The sequence below is a fragment of the Peromyscus eremicus genome, chromosome 1 (assembly GCF_949786415.1).
Source record: "Peromyscus eremicus chromosome 1, PerEre_H2_v1, whole genome shotgun sequence".
Taxonomy (NCBI): domain Eukaryota; kingdom Metazoa; phylum Chordata; class Mammalia; order Rodentia; family Cricetidae; genus Peromyscus; species Peromyscus eremicus.
The window spans coordinates 95,178,528-95,194,398 of NC_081416.1; the positions used below are offsets into that span (position 1 = coordinate 95,178,528).

At 53.3% G+C, this 15,871-nt stretch overlaps 1 protein-coding gene across 1 annotated transcript; it reads left to right on the forward strand.

The window, feature by feature from the left end:
• Positions 1-2,340: 2,340 nt before the first annotated feature.
• On the forward strand, positions 2,341-15,443 carry Dchs1 (dachsous cadherin-related 1). The gene is made up of 19 exons (XM_059261583.1): positions 2,341-2,601; positions 2,694-2,925; positions 3,049-3,285; positions 3,748-4,773; positions 4,979-5,172; positions 5,391-5,487; positions 5,591-5,748; positions 5,935-6,796; positions 6,887-7,126; positions 7,249-7,374; positions 7,887-8,096; positions 9,115-9,993; positions 10,113-10,226; positions 10,380-10,591; positions 10,680-10,834; positions 11,030-11,160; positions 11,244-11,527; positions 11,876-12,014; positions 12,358-15,443. The coding sequence occupies exons 1-19, from the start codon at positions 2,341-2,343 to the stop codon at positions 14,967-14,969; spliced, it is 8,169 nt and encodes a 2,722-aa protein (XP_059117566.1). The 3' UTR covers positions 14,970-15,443.
• The last annotated feature ends 428 nt before the right edge of the window (positions 15,444-15,871 follow it).

The following is a 15,871-nucleotide window of genomic DNA, read 5'->3' on the forward strand; positions in this document are numbered from 1 at the left end:
GCAAAGGAAAGGGAAGAATTAACTTTGGGCTTGAATGAGTGGATGGAAGAGTCAGCAAGTTTGAAAGGATCATGGGTTTAGTACTGGACAGCTTAGATTTAAGATCAGCATGGGACATCCGGGTGGAGATGTTGAACAGGCATCTGGATGTACAGTTTGCAGCCTAGGGGAATGGTTCCCTAAGCTTAAAGCTTACTAGAGATGGTTCCTGAGGCTGGGAAAGTGAAAGAGGCCTTGTAGGGTGAAAAAAGGCCAAGGAGAAAGCCCAGGGAACAGGGTGAATAAAAGCAGCCAGAGCACAGTAAGTGGAGAAGGGCCAGTGGTGAGGGTGAACCGGTAGCAGGGGAAAGCAGATTATGATAGTAGCAAGAAATCAGATTGGGGGGGGGGGTACAGAGGAAGGATGTCAGGATGGGAAGATAGCGTAAGTTCAGAGTCTGGTAGGAACGTTAGAGTTCATAGAAAAGGGTCTTTCTTTTGTCCTTGAAATGGTGCATCTGAGGAGAGCTGGGGGTCAAGTGTAGATAAGAGGAGAGGCATGAGGCTTCTAACAGCACTGATGCAGCATGGGAGACAGAGCTGAGAAGGAAGCTGCTGAAAACAGTCTGCGTTTACAGAGAAACCTCTGAGCAGGGGCTCAGGAAGTCCACTTCTGCCTTGGTCATTTCCAGTCAAAGGCCCCTGCGCCTTTTGGGGGTCACTTCCTGACAACTTCCCCCGACCACTGTTTATTGCTTTCTTCCTGCAACAGAGTCAGAGGGCAGAGGTGTTTAACAGCTCCTGAAGGCAGCTGCAGCCGTGCTGCTGCCTATGGGGATAGATGCAAGAGGGAAGTCCGTCTCCTGGGATATCTGGGCCCACAGCCACCATAAAGAGCTGGAGCAGGAGCTATTTCCAGGGTTCAGCCATGGCAGGGTCTTAATGTCTCTCAGGAGGATAAACAATGGCACAGATCATTTCTGTCAAGGGCCTGGGCAACAATCAGAAATCCTTGGCCAGCTTTCTTTCTGAGCACATTTTCTGGCCGAGAAGGGAAACTCTGCAGCTTCCTCTTGCAGCATATCATGACCCTGAGGTCTCTCTACCCACAAAGAGCACTTTGTCACAGCCTGCAGCAGTCAGCCACCAGCTAACCCACTATGGATGGACTAGTGTGCACTCAATGTGTAAAACTGAGCGTGAAAGAAAGTTTTGTTACAAAGCAGGATGATTGGATGCCTATTCACTCAATGCACAAATATGCACAGAGCATGTACTGTGTACCTGGCCCTGTCCTAGGCTAAAGTGCGTGAGACACATTCAGAAACCACAGAACAGACCCTGTAGTGATCAGATTCAACTGTGTAATGAACATGCTCAGTAAAGATTAGACATGTAAGCTGGGATTGGTGGCACACTTGCAATCCTAGCACTCAGGAGGGTGAGGCAGGAGGATCATGAGTTTAAGGCCAGCCTGAGCTGCATAGTGAGATCTCCATCTCAGAACAAAACAAGGCTCCCTGCACACAAGATTAGACTTAAAATATCAATCTTAGTAACTATCCATCAACCAATTCTCTGCTTGAGGTGACTAGGAGACTTTATGAGGATAGTAGTTTCCTGTGATCCCCTGGAATTAGAGTTTGCTGCCCTTAGTACTCTACTTTGTAGTTGGTCCTTGTTATATGCAGGTTCATTACCCTGTAAAATTTCTTTGTAACCCTAGACACATGCAGCCATGAGTCGCCTGATATCTAGGTTCCCAGCTTGAGGTTGAAACAGGTGACATTTTTCTTCTCGTCTCAGCTCTTGTCCTGTAACCAAGTGTCCTTTCTGAGCTCTATTTTGTTGTTTTTGTGCTTTCTATTAGTGATTTTGCTGTTTAAAACAATCCCCAAGTAGAAAGGTAGAGCTCTGCCTAGCTTTATGCCTTTCAGAATAAAATACATGCATTAGATAAGCTTTGGTCAGACAGGAGTTACAGTAACTAAGTATACCATGGCTGCATCTTTACTGTATTGTGTCTGTGAAGTCAATGTTAATGAATCAACACTATATATTAAAGTGCCTTCAAGCACACATCAAACAAGGTTACATATTGATGATTGCAGCTGTGCTGCTGCCCACAGGGATTCATGCAGAAGAAAGTCTGTCTCCTGGGATATCTGGGCCCACAGCCACAGTAAAGGGCTGTTTCCAAGGTTCAGCCTTGGCAGGGTCTTATTTGCCATTTAACAAAAAAACAATTGTAACCAGAGCCTCCCAGGAACCTAAGTGGTGGGTTCTGGTCTGGGGTTGGGTTTTGGTCCGTGTTCTGGTCCTCTGTGTGTGCACACCATTCAGGGTCTTTGGGCACCAGCAATGCTTTCTTGGTTTAGCTCTGACTTTTCTGACCAGCAAGAGGGGGCATCACTTACCCCAGCCTCTCCCCAGGTGACAGCCACAGATGCCGACAGTGGTCCATTTGGCCTCCTCTCCTATTCCTTGGGTGCTGGGCTTGGAGCTTCTGGGTCTCCCCCATTCCGCATTGATGCCCACAGTGGTGATGTATGTACCACTCGGACCCTGGACCGTGACCAGGGACCTTCAAGCTTTGACTTCACAGTGACAGCTGTTGATGGGGTAAGTAAATGGACCTTGGCCAGGGATATTGGGGTAGAGTTCTCACCAAGGCTAGACAAGGCCTACTGACTGATGGTTACATGTTCCACCAGGGAGGCCTCAAGTCCATAGTGTATGTGAAGGTGTTTGTGGCTGATGAGAACGACAACCCACCTCAGTTTTATCCACGGGAGTATGCTGCCAGTCTGAGTGCTCAGAGTACACCAGGCACAGCTGTACTGAGAGTGCATGCCCATGACCCAGACCAGGGACCCCATGGGCAACTCTCCTACCACATCCTGGCTGGCAATAGTCCCCCACTCTTTGCATTGGATGCACACTCAGGTGAGGATCCTCCCATCACCAGGACCTGCTATCAGCCCCCTCGTTCCACCCGCCTAAATGATATATTGCCTCCTCTTTCCGGGACCTTTCCCTCATCAACTTTTGCTTCTCTTCCTTCTCCAGGGCTGTTGACAGTAGCCTGGCCCTTGGCCAGACGGGCTAATTCTGTGGTGCAGCTGGAGATTGGAGCTCAGGATGGAGGTGGCCTGAAAGCAGAACCCACTGCTCGAGTCAACATCAGCATTGTGCCTGGAAACCCCACACCACCTATATTTGAACAACTACAGTATGTTTTTTCAGTGCCAGAGGATGTGGCACCAGGCACCAGTGTGGGCATAGTCCAAGCACACAACCCACCAGGTATCAGATATCCCAGTACTATCTTCCAGTACCATCTCAGGGTGACCCCAGAGCAGCACACCACTGGGAGCTCTAATACAAAACAGTATGGCACACGAACGTCACCCTAATGCCAACCAATTTCCCTGCCAACACCTGCCCCTTTCCTTTTTAAAAAATATTTTTTCTTTATTAAGAAATTTTTTGTTCATTTTACATACCAACCACAGATCCATCTCTCTTCCCTCCCCCCCTCCCCCCAGCCTTCCCTCTCCACCCTCTATTCTCTCTTCCAAAAAGGTAAAGGCCTTCCATGGGGAGTCAGCAGAGCTTGGTACATTTAGTTGAGGCAGGTCCAAGCCCCTCCCCCAGCATCAAGCCTGCCCCTTTCCTAATACTGAGTTAAGCACAAATGTGGGAACTGTTTTTGGGATTAATAGGTGACCCATACCTCTTTCCTGATGTTTCTCTCTTTCTCCCTAGGTCGCTTAGGGCCTGTGACCCTCACACTATCAGGTGGGGATCCCCAAGGGCTCTTCTCCCTAGATTCACCCTCAGGGCTATTAAAAACACTTCGCCCCCTGGACCGGGAGCTTCTGGGACCCGTCTTAGAGCTAGAAGTTCAAGCAGGCAGTGGAATCCCCCCAGCTTTTGCTGCGGCTCGGGTCCGTGTGCTGCTGGATGATGTGAATGACAACTCTCCTGCCTTCCCTGCACCTGAAGACACCGTATTACTACCGCAAAACACCGCTCCAGGGACTCCCATCTATACACTGCGTGCTCTAGACCCGGACTCGGGTGCTAATAGTCGAGTCACCTTTAGTCTACTTGCTGGAGGTGATGGAATGTTCACTGTGGATCCTATCACGGGCCATGTCCGGCTTATGGGACCTCTGGGGCCTCCAGGGAGACCAGCCCATGAGTTGGAGGTGGAGGCCCAGGATGGAGGCTCCCCACCATGCACCAGCCACTTTCGACTTCGTGTGGTGATACAGGACTTGGGAATCCATGGGCTGGCTCCACAATTTGACAGCCCTACCTACCGTGTGGACTTGCCCTCAGGCACTACCACTGGAACTCAGATCTTGCAAGTGCAGGCCCAGGCACCAGATGGCAGCCCTGTCACTTATCATCTTGCAGCAGATGGAGCCAGTAACCCCTTTGGCCTAGAGCCACAGAGTGGGTGGCTGTGGGTACGGGCAGCACTGGACCGTGAGTCCCAGGAGTTATACACATTGAAGGTGATGGCTGTATCTGGTTCCAAAGCTGAATTAGGGCAACAGACAGGCACAGCCACTGTCAGGGTCAGCATCCTCAACCAAAATGACCACAGTCCTCGCTTGTCTGAAGAGCCCACCTTCCTGGCTGTAGCAGAGAATCAGCCCCCAGGGACAAGTGTAGGCCGAGTCTTTGCCACTGACAGAGACTCAGGACCTAATGGGCGTCTGACCTACAGCCTTCGGCAGCTGTCAGAAGACAGCAAGGCCTTCCGCATCCACCCCCAGACTGGTAAGCACTGAGACCTCACAACCTCATCTCCAGACTGGCAAATACCCAGACAAGATCTCCAGCCCAGATCTTGGCTATAAGCATCGGGATTTCAGACTGGAGTTGGGCCCTGGTACTTGCCCACATTCCCCAGCCACTACTTATCTGTAGTTCCCAGGCTCTGAATCCTTGAACATCCCATCACAATGTCCATCTTCACTTCCAGGAGAGGTAACTACACTCCAAACCCTGGACCGAGAGCAGCAGAACAGCTTCCAGCTCCTGGTGCACGTGCAGGATGGGGGGAGTCCACCTCGCAGCGCCACAGGCACTGTGCATGTTGCAGTACTCGACCTCAATGACAACAGTCCCACCTTCCTGCAGGCTTCAGGGGCTGCTGGTGGGGGCCTCCCTCTACAGGTGAGGAAAGTGTCAGGACCACATTCCGAAGAAGTGTAAGAGAGATGGGGAGGGGCCTCCCGACTGAGCTGTGCATATAGGTAAGAGAGACTCCCTCCTAGAACAGGTGTTAAGACAAAAGGAAAACAGTTCCTCCTAGACATAGGTGAATGAAAGCCAGTTCTGGGTTATTTTGAGCGGTGGAAGGAGACAACTGTAGGTGAGTTGTGTTCCCACAGGTGCCAGACCGCGTGCCTCCAGGAACACTGGTGACTACTCTGCAGGCCAAAGATCCAGATGAGGGGGAGAACGGGACCATCCTGTACACCCTAACTGGTATGAGGGCAAGGAGGAGGGAGCCTGGGAGTAGTGATCAGCGCTCTCATGGCCTTCCTTGCTCTGGCTGCCAAAACCTCATCCTTCCTCTGCTTGTCCCCAGGTCCTGGCTCGGAGCTCTTCTCTCTGCATCCCCACACAGGAGAACTGCACACTGCAGCATCCCTGATTAGAGCGGAGCGGCCCCACTATGTGCTAACTCTGAGCGCTCACGACCAAGGCAGCCCCCCTCGAAGTGCCAGCCTGCAACTGCTGGTGCAGGTATGGCTGCCATTCCTAAAGTCCCCTGGTCTGGGTCCCCTCCTATAGATTCATTCAGCTTCTTGAGATCCCTGGACTCTTTGTCAGTCCACTCTGACTAACCTTCCCTACTACCCAAGAAGCCAGCACAGACCCTCTTTTACACAGATCCTCCTGATTCAGTTTTCCCGCTCTGGTGCACAATAGGTGCTTCCCTCCACCCGCGCGGTGGAGTCACCGGATCTCACTGAACCTGACCCTGGAGCAACAGTGCCTGTAGTCCTGACGGTGACAGCAGCTGAAGGACTTCGACCTGGATCCCTATTGGGTTCGGTGGCCCCGCAGGAGCCAGTCAATGTGGGTGCACTCACCTACACTCTGGTGGGTGGCGCCGACCCCGAGGGTACCTTCGCCCTGGACTCGGTGTCTGGTCGTCTGTACCTGGCGCGTCCCTTGGACTTCGAGGCCGGGCCGGCCTGGCGCTCGCTCACGGTGCGCGCCGAGGGGCCGGGAGGCGCAGGCGCGCGGCTGTTGAGAGTGCAGGTGCGTGTGCAGGACGAGAACGAGCACGCTCCTGCTTTCGCGCGCGACCCCCTGGCACTGGCGCTACCCGAGAACCCCGATCCCGGCGCCACGCTGTACACTTTCCGTGCATCGGACGCAGATGGCCCAGGTCCCAACAGCGACGTGCGATACCGCCTGCTGCGGCAGGAGCCCCCGGTGCCCGCCCTGCGCTTGGACGCGCGCACCGGGGCGCTCAGCGCTCCCCGCGGCTTGGATCGGGAGACTACGCCGGCGCTGCTGCTGCTGGTCGAAGCCACCGACCGGCCAACCAATGCCAGCCGCCGCCGGGCAGCGCGCGTTTCGGCGCGCGTCTTTGTCACGGATGAAAACGACAACGCCCCAGTCTTCGCCTCCCCTTCACGGGTGCGGCTCCCGGAGGATCAGCCGCCCGGACCCGCGGCGCTGCACGTGGTAGCTCGGGACCCGGACCTGGGGGAGGCTGCCCGCGTGTCCTATCGCCTTGCGGCTGGAGGGGACGGCCACTTCCGGCTACACGCTTCCACTGGTGAGAGTTGGGCCTGGAGTGGGAGGCGTGGAGGGTGCTCCAGTGCAAGGAATGCTGAAGTTGGCTACCGACCTCCTTACTGCTGCCTAGGAGCGCTGTCCGTGGTGCGGCCTCTGGACCGAGAACAACGAGCTGAGCATGTACTGACAGTGGTGGCCTTGGACCATGGCTCCCCGCCACGTTCATCCACTCAACTCCTGACTGTCAGTGTTGTTGACATCAACGACGAGGCACCCGCTTTCCCTCAGCAAGAGTACAGCGTCCTCCTTCGTGAGAACAGTCCGCCTGGCACATCTCTGCTCACTCTGAAGGCAACTGACCCTGACCTTGGTAAGACCTGTAGGAATAAATTATGGAAGGGATGGAGTAGGGAGTGAATTGTTAGAGGGATAGAGCAAGGGAATAAAAGATATACTTACCGTCTGATCATCCTCCATGCTGCCTGTCTTTAGGGGCCAATGGGCAAGTGACTTATGGGGGTGTCTCTGGCGAGAGCTTCTCTCTGGACCCAAACACTGGAGTTCTCACGACTCTGAGGGCCCTGGATCGGGAGGAGCAGGAGGAGATCAACTTGACAGGTACACTGACAGCACCACCAAAAGCTAGAGGCAGTGTATACAACACAGCTCCAGTTACGTTTTGGGAGCTTCAAGGTAGAGTGTAAGATGAACTAACTTCTAGCCTATCATCACGAATTTTCCAGTGCATACTGCACCCTTTACACCTCCTTTGATTATACTGAAGCCATTTAGCAGAGGAGCATATTGATATTAGCAGAGGGGTTAAGTGACCTGCTCAAGCTAACAGGGATTGGAAGTGGCAGGGCAGAGAGTTGAGTTCAGGCTTTGATACTTAATTTATTGTTTCTGACACATTACCACTAACTGAAGCTAGTTGCATATAGTCAGCATGGGATGTAGAAAGGAAAAGAGAGTTTTCTGACATGCGTGTTATGTATGCCCATCTGTGTGCCCCAGGGTGTGCTGTGAGATAGACATTTTCTGTTTTATATGTGTACCTGGTGAACATGTGTATGGGTTTCTCCATGGCATGAGATAGGGTAGATCTTGTTGATTTTGTTTCTCCACAGTATATGCCCGGGACAGGGGCTCACCACCCCTGATGACTCATGCCATAGTTCGAGTGACTGTGGAAGATGAGAATGACCATACTCCAACCTTTGGGAACACCCACCTCTCCCTGGAAGTGCCTGAAGGCCAGGACCCCCAAACTCTTACCACCCTACGGGCCTCTGATCCAGACAGGGGGCTCAATGGAAAGCTACAGTACCGCATCCTGGGTGAGAGGCGTCCAGGGCCACAAGGCCAGCACCTACTTGCCTGGTTCTTGCTGCTCCTTGACTCTTGTCATTTTATGACAATGTTTCTGTGTCTCTTTCCCCTTCTTCTATCTATTTCTTTCCAGCCAATCGGTATATTTAAGTCACCTCTTCTAGCATCTCCAGTTCTTTATCCTTCTCTATGTCTGTTGTCTTTATCCTATTCCTTTTACTTGTCTCTCCACAGAGTCAGTTGTTTTCAAACATTTTTGGTCTCAGGAACTCTTAAAACTTTGTTCTATGTGATAGGGTCTCAACTATGTTGCCAGGCCGGTCTTGAACTCATGATTGTCCAGTTTCAGGCTCCAGAGTAGCTGGTATTATACTACTAAGCCAGGTATACTTTTAAGTTTTGAGAATCCCAAAGAGTTCATAGGTAGTATGTTAAAAAACAGTATTTGCTGTGTTTCATATTAAAACTTACAAAAAATTAGATATCATAGAGGAACAAACGATTAAGGATATTGCTTGCTATTTCTCCATAGGCGTAAAAAAAATGTTAAGATTTCAAACAAACTGTTGAACAGTATTGAAGTTGCAATGATCTTAAATGTAACTAAAGGTCACCAGGGCAAATTGACTCTCTGAAAAAATAACTTTTTTTTTAAATGTAGAATATTCTGGAAAACACAGTACACAAATACGTGTTCTGTTAACCAAATGAGAATGTCATACAACATCCACAAACCCCACTTTACATTTGTGAGATAATGAGAATGAAAAGGCATATAATGTTTTAGGAAAATACTTTGATTATATATATTGAAAGGGTCTTGGGGGACTCAGGGGTCCCAAGATCACACTCTGTGTGATTTATAGTGTTCCTCTTTGCCCTTGGTGTTTCTCTTTTCTCTTTGCCTTTGTGTTTCTTTGCCTTTCTCCCAGCTCTCTTCTACAGCTTGTATTCCTGTTGTTACCTACAAGTTACTCCTACTCATGGGCTAACATGTGCATGTTTGTGTGTGCATATGCTCTGCAGATGGAGACCCTTCAGGAGCCTTTGTCCTAGATATTACTTCTGGGGAGTTTGGCACCATGAGGCCACTAGACCGGGAGGTAGAGCCATCATTCCAGCTGCAGATAGAGGCCAGGGATGGAGGCCAGCCAGCCCTCAGTGCCACCTTGCTTGTGACAGTGACAGTGCTGGATGCCAATGACCATGCCCCAGCCTTTCCTGTGCCTGCTTATTCTGTGGAGGTACCTGAGGATGCACCTGCAGGGACCCTACTGCTGCAGCTACAGGCTCATGACCCTGATGATGGAGACAATGGTCGTGTGATGTACTACCTGGGAGCAGGTACAGCAGGGGCCTTCCTACTGGAGCCTACCTCTGGAGAGCTGCGCACAGCTACTGCCTTGGACAGAGAACACTGTGCCAGCTACGCCTTCTCTGTGAGTGCCGTGGATGGTGCAGCTGCTGGGCCCCTGAGCACCACAGTACCAATCACCATCACAGTGCGTGATGTCAACGATCACACACCTACTTTCCCCACCAGTCCTCTGCGCCTCCGCCTACCCCGCCCAGGTCCTAACCTCGGTACACCAACCCTGGCTCTAGCCACACTTCGAGCTGAAGATCGCGATGCTGGTGCCAATGCCTCCATTCTATACCGGCTGGCAGGCACACCACCACCTGGCACCACTGTGGACTCTTACACTGGTGAAATCCGTGTGGCTCGCTCTCCTGTAGCTCTGGGACCTCGGGATCGTGTCCTCTTCATTGTGGCCACTGACCTTGGCCGACCTGCTCGCTCTGCCACTGGTGTGGTCATTGTTGGAATACAGGGAGAGTCTGAGCGTGGGCCTCGCTTTCCCCGAGCTAGTAATGAGGCTGTGCTCCGTGAAAATGCACCCCCAGGTGGGTCCCCAGTTATGTGTCCCAGATTTGAGACCCTGGAAGGACTGGAGTTAGTCACTGACAGTGTAGTGACCACAGTCCAGCCAATGCCACACGTCTCTCTCTTGTCTCCCCTACAGGAACTCCAGTCATCTCCCTAAAGGCTGTCCATTCAGGGGGCTCGAATGGACCAATCACCTATAGCATTCTCAGTGGGAATGAGAAAGGGATATTCTCCATCCAGCCTAACACAGGTAAGGAACAGGAACAGTCTTGTAAGAAAAGGCTCCTGGAGGAGTAGGTTCTCTGGGCCAGAGCGGCTTTCGGTGGGAGGAGGAGTGGCCCTCAGGGAAGAAGGCTCCAGAGCAAAGAAAGGAGCTGTGGCTGATGCAGGCTGTCTCCCGTAGGAGCCGTCACAGTTCGCTCAGCAGAGGGGCTTGACTTTGAGACAAGCCCACGGCTGCGACTGGTGCTACAGGCGGAGAGTGGAGGAGCCTTTGCTTTCTCAGTGCTGACCCTGACCCTCCAAGATGCCAATGATAATGCTCCCCGTTTCCTGCGGCCTCACTATGTGGCTTTCCTGCCCGAGTCCCGACCCTTGGAAGGGCCCCTGCTGCAGGTGTGGGGTGTGGTGGGAAGATAAGGGACAGGGCTGGTCAGACTTGTTTGTGGCCACACCCATGTCAGCAATCTTCTACACTTACTAGGTGGAAGCAGATGACCTGGATCAAGGCTCTGGAGGACAGATCTCCTACAGTCTGGCTGCATCCCAGCCAGCACGGGGCTTATTCCATGTAGACCCAGCTACAGGCAGTATCACTACCACAGCTATCCTGGACCGGGAAATCTGGGCTGAAACACGGTGAGACCTGGCACCTGTGAACCCAAGACCCCACCTTGAGTCTGTATGGATTCAAGCCCTGTCTTGCGTTTCTCTCACTCCCCAGGGCACACCTTGAATTCCTCCAAAACTAGGCTTTGTCGTGAATCCTCCTTGCCCTTCCCAGGGTTCATTCCTATCTCTAGGCCCTGCTCCCTGACTGTGCTCTGTGTCTAGGCTGGTACTGATGGCCACAGACAGAGGAAGCCCAGCCCTGGTGGGCTCAGCTACCCTGACAGTGATGGTCATCGATACCAATGACAATCGCCCCACCATCCCCCAGCCCTGGGAGCTCCGAGTGTCAGAAGGTGAGGGCTGAGTAAAACAAGAGGTGTAAAGGGCTTGCATAGTGAGGAGAACTCTGCAGTCACCTTTCCCTCGTGTTTTGCAGATGCACTGTTGGGCTCAGAGATCGCGCAGGTAACTGGGAATGATGTGGACTCTGGACCAGTGCTGTGGTATGTGCTGAGTCCATCTGGGCCTCAGGATCCCTTCAGTATTGGCCGCTATGGAGGACGTGTCTCCCTCACGGGCCCCCTGGACTTTGAGCAATGTGACCACTACTATCTACAACTGCTGGCGCATGATGGACCTCATGAGGGCCATGCCAACCTCACAGTGCTCGTGGAGGATGTCAATGACAATGCACCTATCTTCTCACAGAGCCTCTACCAGGTACCAACTCTTTGTGGATGTCCCCATGCCCGGGCCTGGGACCATTACTGTTGGAGCAATATAACAGAGGTAGACAAGTGGCTAGACTGGGCTAGATGTTGGGGTTAATGTAAGAATGGGTAGGAAGTGTCCTATTTTAGGCCAGCTTCCCAAGTCCTGTGAACTGCATCCAAGTTCTGCATTCTGTGATGAGAAGGGAGAAGGTAGGCAGTTCTTATTCCTATGCTAGGGAATATGGTTCTTAGCTGGATGCCAAGTACAGTTCATAGGGCCAACCTCCAGCTCATAGGCTAAGGGGACAGCAGGGAAGCTGGGAAGCTTGGCCTCGAATACTTTGTTACTCTTCAGGTGATGATGTTGGAGCACACCCCGCCAGGCAGTGCCATTCTCTCCGTCTCTGCCACTGATAGAGACTCTGGCGCCAATGGTCACATTTCCTACCATCTGGCTTCCCCTGCGGAGGGCTTCAATGTTGACCCCAACAATGGTATGTCTTCCCCAGAATCTGATCCCTTTATCATTGACTCTATTGGGTTTTATTTAGCACTCAGTCCTAAAATTTGCTGCTTTGTCATATCTCAACTCCTGGATCTCTGACCCAGGGAGGACATCCACTGCCCCCTATCTTTAATAAAAGTCCCTCCTGACTGTATATCTAGAAGCTGTTTCCTGAGCTTTGAATACCCGAGGACACTGCATACTGTCCCAGCACACGAGCTGTTCCTAGGAGTCTGACTCCCAAAGCCATTGCCTAGACTCTGGAGAATTGCTCTTGTTGACACAGTGACATCACTGAATGATTATTTCTTTCCCTACCCTTCTCATCTCAGGAACTCTGTTCACAACAGTAGGAGCAGTAGCCTTGGGCCATGAGGGGCCAGGAGTGGTGGATGTGGTGCTGGAAGCACGAGACCATGGGGCTCCAGGCCGGGTGGCACGGGCCACCGTGCATGTGCAGCTACAAGACCAGAATGACCATGCCCCAAGCTTCACACTGCCACACTACCGTGTTGCTGTGTCTGAGGATTTGCCCCCTGGTTCCACCCTGCTCACCCTGGAGGCCACAGATGCTGATGGAAGCCGCACTCATGCCACTGTGGACTACAGCATCATCAGTGGCAATCGGGGCCGAGTCTTCCAGCTGGAACCCCGGCTGGCTGAGGCAGGAGAGGGTGTTGGGCCAGGTCCCCAGGCATTGGGCTGCCTAGTGTTGCTTGAGCCTCTAGACTTTGAAAGCCTGGCACAGTACAATCTAACTGTGGCTGCAGCTGATCGGGGACAGCCACCCCGCAGTTCAGCCGTGCCAGTGACTGTCACTGTACTGGATGTCAATGACAACCCACCTGTCTTTACCCGAGCATCCTACCGTGTGACAGTACCTGAGGACATGCCTGTTGGAGCTGAGCTATTGCATGTGGAAGCCTCTGATGCTGACCCTGGACCTCATGGCCTTGTGCATTTCACCCTCAGCTCAGGTGACCCTTTGGGGCTCTTTGAGCTGGATGAGAACTCAGGTGCTTTGCGACTGGCCCGTCCTCTGGACTGTGAAACCCAGGCTCGACACCAGCTTGTGGTACAGGCAGCTGATCCTGCTGGAACACACTTTGCTTTGGTACCAGTAACAGTTGAGGTCCAGGATGTGAATGACCATGGTCCAGCCTTCCCATTGAATCTGCTCAGTACTAGCCTTGCTGAGAACCAGCCTCCAGGCACTCTAGTGACCACACTACATGCAATTGATGGGGATGCTGGGACATTTGGCAGACTTCAGTACAGCCTATTGGAGGCAGTGCCAGGGCCTGAGGGTCGTGAAGCATTTTCACTGAACAGCTCAACAGGGGAATTGCGGGCACGGGTACCTTTTGACTATGAGCACACAGGAAGCTTCCGTCTGCTAGTGGGTGCTGCTGATGCTGGGAATCTCTCAGCCTCTGTCACTGTGTCAGTGCTGGTTACCGGAGAAGATGAATACGACCCTGTATTCCTGGCTCCAACTTTCCACTTCCAAGTGCCAGAAGGTGCCCAGCGTGGCCACAGCCTGGGTCATGTGCAGGCCACAGATGAGGATGGGGGTGCCGATGGCCTGGTGCTCTATTCGCTGGCTACCTCTTCCCCTTATTTTGGTATCAACCAGACGACAGGTGCTTTGTACCTGCGAGTGGACAGTCGGGCACCAGGAAGTGGAACAACCACCTCTGGGGGCGGTGGCCGGACCCGACGAGAAGCACCTCGGGAGTTAAGGCTGGAGGTAGTAGCAAGAGGGCCTCTGCCTGGATCCCGGAGTGCCACAGTACCTGTGACTGTGGATATTACCCACACTGCTCTGGGCCTGGCACCTGACCTCAATTTGCTATTGGTAGGGGCTGTGGCAGCCTCTTTGGGAGTTGTGGTGGTGCTTGCTCTGGCAGCTCTGGTCCTGGGCCTTGTTCGAGCACGGAGCCGCAAGGCGGAGGCAGCCCCTGGCCCAATGTCACAAGCAGCACCCATAGCCAGTAGCTCTTTACAGAAGCTGGGCCGGGAACCCCCGAGTCCACCACCCTCTGAACACCTGTATCATCAGACTCTCCCCAGCTATGGTGGGCCAGGAGCTGGAGGGCCCTACCCTCGTGGTGGCTCCCTGGACCCTTCACATTCAAGTGGCCGAGGCTCAGCAGAGGCTGCAGAGGATGACGAGATCCGCATGATCAATGAGTTTCCCCGTGTGGCCAGTGTTGCCTCCTCCCTGGCTGCCCGAGGCCCTGACTCAGGCATCCAGCAGGATGCAGATGGATTGAGTGACACATCCTGTGAGCCTCCTGCCCCTGACACCTGGTATAAGGGCCGAAAGGCAGGGTTGCTGCTGCCAGGTGCGGGAGCCAATCTGTACCGAGAGGAGGGGCCTCCAGCCACTGCTACAGCCTTCCTGGGGGGCTGTGGCCTGAGCCCTGCACCCACTGGGGACTATGGCTTCCCAGCAGATGGGAAGCCATGTGTAGCTGGTGCACTGACAGCCATCGTGGCTGGTGAGGAAGAGCTCCGTGGCAGCTATAACTGGGACTACCTGTTGAGCTGGTGCCCTCAGTTCCAGCCTCTGGCCAGTGTCTTCACAGAGATAGCGCGGCTCAAGGATGAAGCTCGGCCATGTCCTCCTGCTCCCCGTATTGACCCGCCGCCCCTCATCACTGCTGTGGCCCACCCAGGAGCCAAGTCTGTTCCCCCGAAACCTGCAAGCACAGCTGCAGCCCGGGCCATCTTCCCACCAGCCTCTCACCGCTCCCCCATCAGCCATGAAGGCTCCCTGTCCTCAGCTGCCATGTCTCCCAGCTTCTCACCCTCACTGTCTCCTTTGGCTGCTCGCTCCCCCGTTGTCTCACCTTTTGGGGTAGCCCAGGGCCCCTCAGCTTCAGCACTCAGCACAGAGTCTGGCCTGGAGCCGCCTGATGACACAGAGCTGCGCATCTAGCTGTGGCCCTAACTGGGCCCCGACCTGGGATACGTACAGTGTCCCCAAAGCAGGCCCCATTCTCAGCCTGCCCTGGGCAGCCTCGGACCATGACTGACCATGGGGAGGCCACCACCAGTCCCCAGCTCTCCACCCCAAACTCTTATAGTTGGGTCAGGTCCCACATTTCACCCCAGTCTCCTCAGCACTAGGACCACAGAGGGGCTGTTGGTCACTGACCTGTGGCCAGATCCAGTGTGGGGAGAAATAAGAATGAAGCAACAGCCTTGGGTTCTTTTCAGCCAAGACTTCCTGTCCTGCACCAGCACCCTGCAATGGAGCTGAGACTTTATTTATTGGGGGGTAGGGGGATAGGGGAGGTCCCTCCAACCTGTTAGGGCCCAGCTTCTTTGGGTTCCTCTGACACCCCTGCCCCTGCCCAGAACAAGTGCCAATTCTCACTCTGGAGCCTTAATAAACTGCAGTTTGTATTCAGCCTCCGGCTCTGTTCTGTCAGGGTAACCAGAAGTCACCTGGAATAGTACTGTGGATACCTGGCATACATAGTACCTTAGGAGGCCCAAAGAGATGGGACACACCAGAACATCTGGAGTAGGGCTGGCCCTGGGAGCTCAGGAGCCTAGCCTTGGTCTCTCCGAAGCTTTTCCCTCTGACATGAGCAGGAACTCAGGTGCAGTGGTTCCTGGAGAGACGAGCTGAATAGAGAGAAGCCTAGGGTTCTAAGCCTGAGGGTCTAGAAAAAGATGGGGGTGGTTACAAGAACAGGTGAGTGAAGAGATCCTCACCCCTGCCCATGCACGCATACCTTGGAATCATGAAATGTCCACATCACTAAGAGTTCACATTCGCTGAGTCTTTGCCACGTCAGTCCCAGCTACACGATTTGCTTGCTTTATCTCAGT

Bases quoted from the DNA above. Each gene is read 5' to 3' on its own strand.
- Dchs1 (XM_059261583.1), top strand. From the start codon at position 2,341: ATGCTTTCTTGGTTTAGCTCTGACTTTTCTGACCAGCAAGAGGGGGCA. The intron at 10,592-10,679 runs GTGTGGGGTGTG...TACACTTACTAG, and splicing joins TGGAAGGGCCCCTGCTGCAG to GTGGAAGCAGATGACCTGGA. The intron at 10,835-11,029 runs GTGAGACCTGGC...CTCTGTGTCTAG, and splicing joins GAAATCTGGGCTGAAACACG to GCTGGTACTGATGGCCACAG.